This window comes from Rhamphochromis sp. 'chilingali' (genome assembly GCF_963969265.1).
Source record: "Rhamphochromis sp. 'chilingali' genome assembly, chromosome: 1".
Taxonomy (NCBI): domain Eukaryota; kingdom Metazoa; phylum Chordata; class Actinopteri; order Cichliformes; family Cichlidae; genus Rhamphochromis; species Rhamphochromis sp. 'chilingali'.
Window position 1 is genome coordinate 37811896 of NC_137929.1, and position 7595 is coordinate 37819490.

Genomic DNA, 7595 nt, shown 5'->3' on the forward strand with positions numbered 1-7595 from the left:
ATGTCCACGCGGACACAGCACACAGGGGTGTAGTGATGTTTTCACAAACAGTTTACAGTGATGTAAAAATGCCTTTCAGTTGCTTAATTTAAACTTTGTACAGTTTTGTAAGGAAATTGACTCATTTGTTACATTAATGAATGAACATTAAAAAGGAAAATTATTATTATTTTATTGCTTCCAGACCAATTTGTTTTTTCACATTATTAACAACGAAAAGTGGAAACAGCTACTCTCAAAACTCAGAAACCAAAAAGATGCACTTTATCTGCACCAACAATGACGATGTTCTACAAATCATAATTACTGAATATTCGATTTGTACACAGATTGATCTTTTTAAAATATATATATTGTACATAATTGGACGAGCAGCTCCACAGAGAATCATTATCATGACACATGAAAAAAGCATGTTGATATACAGTCTCCTCACACAGGTCAGGAAAGTCCAAAATCACCTTCCTACCACTACACAGTCACCAGTGTCCTGTTAACGTAAATACACGAGCATGAATACTCGCCATCGTCACATCCCAGGGTGGCATAAACTCAACTGTCTGGGGTTCACGCTGCGCTCTGCACGAGCATGAGGTTCCTCTTGTAGCACTCGAGGCTGCAGAGAGCAACTCCGGTCTTTGAGCACGAGTACTTCTTGAGGTTTGTGCACCCGCTCACTCCACAGTTCAATGGGGCTGGAGGAGGAGGGCAGGGAGGTGCCGGGGTAGGAGCGGGGACCCCTGCTGGGAAGGAGATGGCCATTCCCTGGACAGAATCGCTGTACCGAACCATGGGGCACTGGCTCTGCTTGGACTTCTTCTCCTTCATGCTTTTGATCTTGGCCTTGCTGGTTTTCGTCAGTCTCTCTATCGTCTGGTTCTTGTTCTCCTCTGCCTTCTTGGCGGCCTGCAGGCGTCTCTTTCGGGCACGCTCCTCCCGCTTCTGCATCATCTCAGCGGTCATCTCTTTCTCCTTGTAGCCCATGGGGAGCTCCAGGAGAGGCTGACTCTGCTGCTTGTGTAGCAGAGCTTTCTGAGGGGGAGAGACAAGGAAAGAAAAACATGTTTTAAGCTACTTTTAAAAAAAAAAAAGAAAAAAAGTTTTACCCCTGATTTCAAATGCTGGAAGACCTTTCATATTAAAGTCAGGCACAGGTGAAAATGTTCTCCACAACACTGACAGCTGCTTCTTACCTGTCTGGCAGTGAGCAGAGACTCATCGATCTCCTTCTTCAGCTCTCCATTGTCATCGAGCTCTCCTTTCTCCAGAGCGTCCAGCCACCGCTCCTCCTCGTCCACGGGCCCGCCCAGCATGGAATCTGAGTCCATATCCGGCAGAGGGGATGTGGCCAGGTTGCTGTCTTCATCTGGTACAAAACAATCAAGATACAGACAGTCTTTGTTGCAAGGCTAAAATAAAATCAAGATCAAGCTCTGTTGTGCTATTCTGTACCATCAGCAGATTCTCAGACATCACTGTTTGTTTCAGCTCTGAAGTTGGAGTCATGTAGGGATGCAGGCAGATTCTACTTATTAATGTGTGGAGTATTTCTTTCAAACCACAGTTTATAAACTGGTTTGTAAATATCAGAGGATGTTGTCCAGGTGATAAAAAAAATATTCAGTTCATGACCAGATTAGACAAAAGCAGTAAGTATTTGGGAATAAGAAAATATCTGGCAACAAACAGCACAAATGTTTTAATCTTTGGCAAAGGAACCATTTCTAACATAAAAATAGTATGTCAAAGACGTGTGACAAACACATGCAGAAAAAACCAACAAAACTGCCAGAAAAAAACAAAAAAAACAAAACCAGGTTTTTTTTAAAGTATGCAACAAAGCTTTTACAAGAGCTTAGATCTCAGGAGGTTGGCAGAAACTTGAAACTAAACAGCAGGAACTAGTAATCATTTCTTTCAAATATGACTTCCTTCATGGTTTCATCCATGAAGTGTCAACAGTCCCGATCAAGCTGAGGTCATCCCTCCTCCTATATTAGAATTGAGTCCACTTGTTTTGCTAACTCACCGAGCCAGGCTCGATACTGCTCCAAAGGAACAGAGGGCTCGTCATCATCATCTTCATCGTCGTCATCATCGTCGTCATCAACGTTGTTGTCAATGATCATTAAAGGTGAGGGTGGACGAGCCACACCAGGATGGACGGTGAAAGTGGGAACACTGGAGAGCACAATGTCCTTTTAACTGACTGATCAAACTGATTCATGAACAGTTATCGATACTGAAATCTGGCTCAAACGTCTCACCTCTTGGTTCCCAGCGTCTGTCCTCCCAGTTTGATCTTCAGTCGGAGCTGCGGCGGAGGCCGAGGCACCACTACAGGCTCAGGCTCCGGCACCTCGGGGAAGCTGTGGTGCTTCTTCTTGTGCTTCTTGTGTTTTTTGTGTTTCCGCTTGTGAGCGCTGTGCAGGCTGGAGCCGCCTTCACCTGCAGAGGACGGGACAAAGCACAGATTAATACAAAGACCGTCATTGAGTTAGTTGCTCATCCAGCTCATGGTACATCACAGTTCACAATTTAGAACTTTTAAATGGCTAATTGAGCACAGTTTAGGTCAAGATGATGAGACAATCACTGTGTGCAAGTTTGATTAAATTCTGATCAAATATGTAGGAGGAGAACTGTGGAAGAACAGACACCTCGCCACAGCGTAAGGGCAGTGGTCCATCAGCTCGATGAGCTAAAACGCAAAATGATTTCTTTTCAAATAAAATGTTTACATCCACATCCATTCATCTTCTGCTTATCAAATTCAGATTCACAGAGCCAGAAGATTTTTCTAATTTGTTTTCTACAGAATTGAACCAGAAATCAAAGGTCAAGAATCAGAACTCCAAGTTGGTTTTAATATAAACAATCCACATGTTTGGATCTAGTTGTGCCATTTATATCCGCCTTTGGGTCAGGTAAACAAAGAAACTCATTACAAGAGATAACTGTTTCCAAGTCTTTCAGCTTTCCATCACAACATATACCAACATGTATTTAACATAGGAATAATGTGACACAAGTAAAATAACCTGCATTGGAAACATCAACCTCATTAAAAAGCAAACAAACAAACAAATCCCTTTCTATTCTCGGGTTCTGATTATTTTTCTTGTTTTATTTGTGTGTGTTCTTTTAAAAACCACGTAATTTTTTAATTACTTACTTACATTAATTACATCACTTTGTTCAGTGATGGCTGCCTTTTAAAAGGTCTAATAAACAGACTCGGTTTGAACCCTATAACAATAAAATTACAAATGAATCAGCTCAGAGTAAAAACAATATGATTTCACCTTTTTTTTTTTTTTAAATACATTCAGCAAAAAAGTATTTCATTCTAGTTTGCCATTTTTAATAGAGTGGCCGCTCCTACAGAGGTCACTGAAGCAGATAATCTGCCTATATGTATTCCTATCATCCTCCTCTGTCACACCATGTCCATCACTACATCCATGAACCTGCTTTGTGGTCTTCCCCTCCTGCCTGGAAGCTCCATCTCTCCTTTGTCCAGTATATCCACTACGCCTCTTCTGTACATAGCCACACCATCTCGGCTTTGCCTCTCTCCCTTTCTGTGTGGCCTGAGTTGTCCCTCTGTTACATTCAGAGGTGTGGACTCGAGTCACATGACTTGGACTCGAGTCAGACTCGAGTCATTAATTTTATGACTTTAGACTTGACTTGAAAAAATGTTCTAAGACTTGTGACTTGACTTGGACTTTTACACCAATGACCTGGGACTTGAATTGGACTTGAACCGGTTTACTTGAAAAGACTTGATATTTCACCCCAAATATAAAACTTAACATGCATATTATATAGAGATTGAAAATGTGATGTCATTCAGGGGTAAAACCGCAAAGGATTCTGGGAACTCGTGGCAAGAGGTACTAGCGCACGCAGGCTTTCAATTGAAATCAGTCACACAGCATAAAAAGAAACACAAAAATGTCAAGAAGCTGTTGTATTATTAACTGCAATAGCCGGTCGCATGACAGCCACGGGAAGCCGACGGGTAAAGAGATCGGTTGTTATCGGATTACGACGTTGAAGAGAAATTGTTCGAGCCATGTTTCCGAAGTAACAAAGACGCGACGGATGGCCTGGATTGCAGCCATTCAAAGATCAAATATAACGTCCCAGAACCCTCCAGCTCACAGGTTAGTCTGCTCCAAGCATTTACACGAAGGTCAGTGTTTTTTAGTAGTTAATACGTCATTTTCATAACATAATTGGTGATATAGGTTACAAGCAAGTCTGGCACTGAACAGAAATTGTCGCGCTATGCTCCTTTATTTATTGTGCATAAATAGTGAATTGTCCTGACACAATATTGCGTTTCGCTTCTGTTATTATGGTACATTGACAAAAACATATGCTTTTATTCACAGGATAAAACAGTTGTTTTGTATCACTAATTGCCCAGTACGATTACAGCATACAATATTATTGTCACTGCTACATTTCTGTGATGGGTACCAGAAATTATTTCCACTACTGATTAATTACCGTTGAGCTCAAAGGTCCTATTAATAAACGGTTAACGAATGTGTATTTATGACGACAGTTTGTGAGACTGGTAAACTTATGATACGTACGATGGTCTTTCGTTCTACACGGTGCGTTTCAAGGTCCTGTACCCATCTGTCGGTAAACTGTACCTGGGCTTGTTGCAGTGACCTGAAGTTACTAAACTTCATGAGTGTATGCACTCACTCCAAGAACCGTATGATTATAAATATGCATATAAATATGCTACGATGAGATAGCTGACTTCATCTAACTAGCAAATATTGTCCAGGCTACGTTGGTGATGCAGTTTTTTTTTAATATGTATGATATTTTTGTCATGCGATTTTAAAGCTGGTCCTACAACCGCATCCAAGAATAACATGCAGCGTATCTCAGAACTGTCGGTGAAAATTATTCTTGGAGCTAGGTTTAATTGAGCTGCATTTTAAAGAGGTGCAATTTCACAATTTGTGTATATTTTCTAAGTTCACTATTTTGTCATGTGTTGAGAAAAACACAGATTTAAAAATTACATGGTCTAATATTTACATTTAGCATATAACTGCAACATGCTTTTTTTCAGGGTTTTTTAAAGACTCGAAAGGACTTGAAATTCAAAGTTTAAGACTTGTGACTTGACTCGGACTTTTACACCAGTGACTTGAGACTCGACTCGGACTTGCCTGACATTACTTGAGACTTCACTTGAGACTTGAGGATAAAGACTTGAGACTTACTTGAGACTTGCAAAACAATGACTTGGTCCCACCTCTGGTTACATTCATTTCTATTCTTGTCTATTCTGGTCACTCCCACTGAAAATCTTAACATCTCCAGCTAGGGCTGCTCAATTAATCGAATTTTAATCACGATTACGATCTGGGCTTTCAACGATCATTAAAAATGCCGATTATTAGCCCCTCCCTCATTTATCCGCGACACCTTAAAGGCCGGTCCATGAAAATATTGTCGGGCATAAACCGGTCCGTGGCGCAAAAAAGGTTGGAGACCGCTGATTAAGAGGACCCGAGGGAAGCTCGGAAAGCTAAGCAGAAGTTATTTGGAGAGGAGAGAGTGACTGCTGTTGGTTGAAAAGAGAGGTTAAAAAAAAAAAAAACTTCAGTGGTGTTGCACACTATTTTATATTATTTTTTAAAGTCATTGAAGCCGGTCAGAGCAGCACACTCCGTTTTGTGTAACTATTTTTAAATCCCTGTAGAACCTGAACCGTGTAAGCTAGCGCAATAATTTTTTTTGCATATGAAACCGGAGGAGTTGTACTTACATCTGATGCCATCAGCTTGTCCTCGGTCACGGTTTCCTTCCACATATAGCTTTGCAAAAACTGCATAGAAAGCGCTTGCAGGAACAAAAACATAATATTCCAGAAACACGCTTTGCCGATCCGATCAGCTGTTCGTAACACTTCCCACAGTGAAGCAGACGTCAGCACGAACTATCACATGTCGGCCATTTCCTCCCCGAAACCGGAAGTGACGTCATTTTCGCGGAAATGTAGTTTTTTACTTGTAGGCCTTAAAAGCCTATACTGGTCATGTTTGACTTTTCTGAATAGTTTCTGGGATGCTTAGAACTCGAATTGCACAGCTGGAAATCGTTTATTTTGATGCACCTTCTGTTTTCTTTGCAAATTTGCATCATAGGATTGTTTTTTCGTTTTTCCTGCAGTGTATATAAAAATTGGTGTATCTCCAAAATAAAACTATGAAGACACTCAAAATAAATTTCCTGTTGTTGTAAACTATTTTTTGCAACTTTTTTGTATTTAAAGTTTTGAGGGATAAACCTCTTAAATTTCTCCAAGTAGAAATATATGTAAAAAAACAAAACCGATTTTCAATTTTTTTGTAGTTTATTGCAACTTTTTTGCAATTTATGCAGTTACTATGGACATAATGCATACATATTATTAAAATATGGGCTATAACAGTTGTATAGCAACTTGAAATGCTCCCACAAATGGCACTACAACATGTAAAAAAATAATATAAGCTCTGGCGGACTTGGTTCTATGGTAGGTCTTAAAGGGTTAAATAAATATCGTCAAATAATCGAGATCTCAATTTCAGTGAAAATAATCGTGATTATCATTTTTGCCATAATCGAGCAGCCCTATCTCCAGCTCAACCACCTGTCTTTGTCAGTGCCACCGTCTCCAAATCACACAACATTTGTTGTGTGTAGTTTATGTGTTGTTGGGCTCACAACTGACCCACAGTCTGAATGCTGGCAGATTTTTTAAAAAAAACAAAAAAAAAAAACACAACAACAACAACAACAACAACGAAAAGACCTTTTCTACTGCTGTAAGAAACTCTTTAAATCTACAAAGTAAACTGTGAAGGGACATGTTTTGTCCCAACTTGGAGGAGGTTTCTCCTATAAACATTTGTTTAAGATGCATTTCAAAATATCAGCCAAACTTCCTGTTTGTTATCCCCCCCAAACTATCAACACACACAGCCTCCATTTACTGCTAAAAACGGAGGCCAGCCACTACAAAAGGCCCACGTTAAGCTTTATATGAGGATGGGATATTCCAAGAGATCACCCCTGGTTTAGATGCGCTTATGTTTTGTTTTGTTTTATGGATATGTTTAATCAGCTTTTTGCAGGCTGTGGTTTTAAGCAGACAAACTGGAGACTTTAAGCACAAGGAAAGAATATACGAAAACGTGCGACTGCAACAGTACAAGCTTTCTCAAATACTCACCGAGAAATCTGGGGTGAATCATGTCTTTCCTTTTTCCCATTGGAACGACGAAACAAAAGCAGCTTACATAGCAGCAGAAACCTCACGGTAAACAAACATTAAAGCTTAAACACTGAGCGGCCTCATTCAGCCTCCTCTGCTAGCATCAAACAACTGCTAATATAGTCAAAAGGCTCAAAATAATGATAAAAAAAACCAATTACCAATAAACTTTGGAGAAGAAACGCTACACAAAACATTAACTAACTCATTTTAGATATTAACTAAGCGAGATTACGCTACATTTTCTCACTCCATGTTGAACAACACGGAAGTTCCGCTTCTTCGTCGTTTTCCT

General features: G+C 40.1%; 1 protein-coding gene across 1 annotated transcript; it reads right to left on the reverse strand.

The window, feature by feature from the left end:
- Nucleotides 1-155: 155 nt before the first annotated feature.
- ino80b (INO80 complex subunit B) lies at nucleotides 156-7560 on the reverse strand. The gene is made up of 5 exons (XM_080888287.1): nucleotides 7259-7560; nucleotides 2268-2448; nucleotides 2030-2181; nucleotides 1194-1366; nucleotides 156-1032 (listed from the first exon to the last, which is right to left on the reverse strand). Exons 1-5 carry the CDS (start codon nucleotides 7296-7298, stop codon nucleotides 568-570), a joined length of 1011 nt encoding a protein of 336 aa, XP_080744413.1. The 5' UTR covers nucleotides 7299-7560; the 3' UTR covers nucleotides 156-567.
- Between the last annotated feature and the right edge of the window lie 35 nt (nucleotides 7561-7595).

What these genes read in the sequence shown, in the direction of transcription:
- ino80b (XM_080888287.1), bottom strand. Translation starts at nt 7,298, where the DNA reads ATGGGAAAAAGGAAAGACATGATTCACCCCAGATTTCTCG. An exon ending in CAGACGCTGGGAACCAAGAG is followed by an intron (nt 2,182 to 2,267) that starts GTGAGACGTTTG and finishes TGTGCTCTCCAG; the next exon opens with TGTTCCCACTTTCACCGTCC. An exon ending in CTCTGCTCACTGCCAGACAG is followed by an intron (nt 1,033 to 1,193) that starts GTAAGAAGCAGC and finishes TCTCCCCCTCAG; the next exon opens with AAAGCTCTGCTACACAAGCA.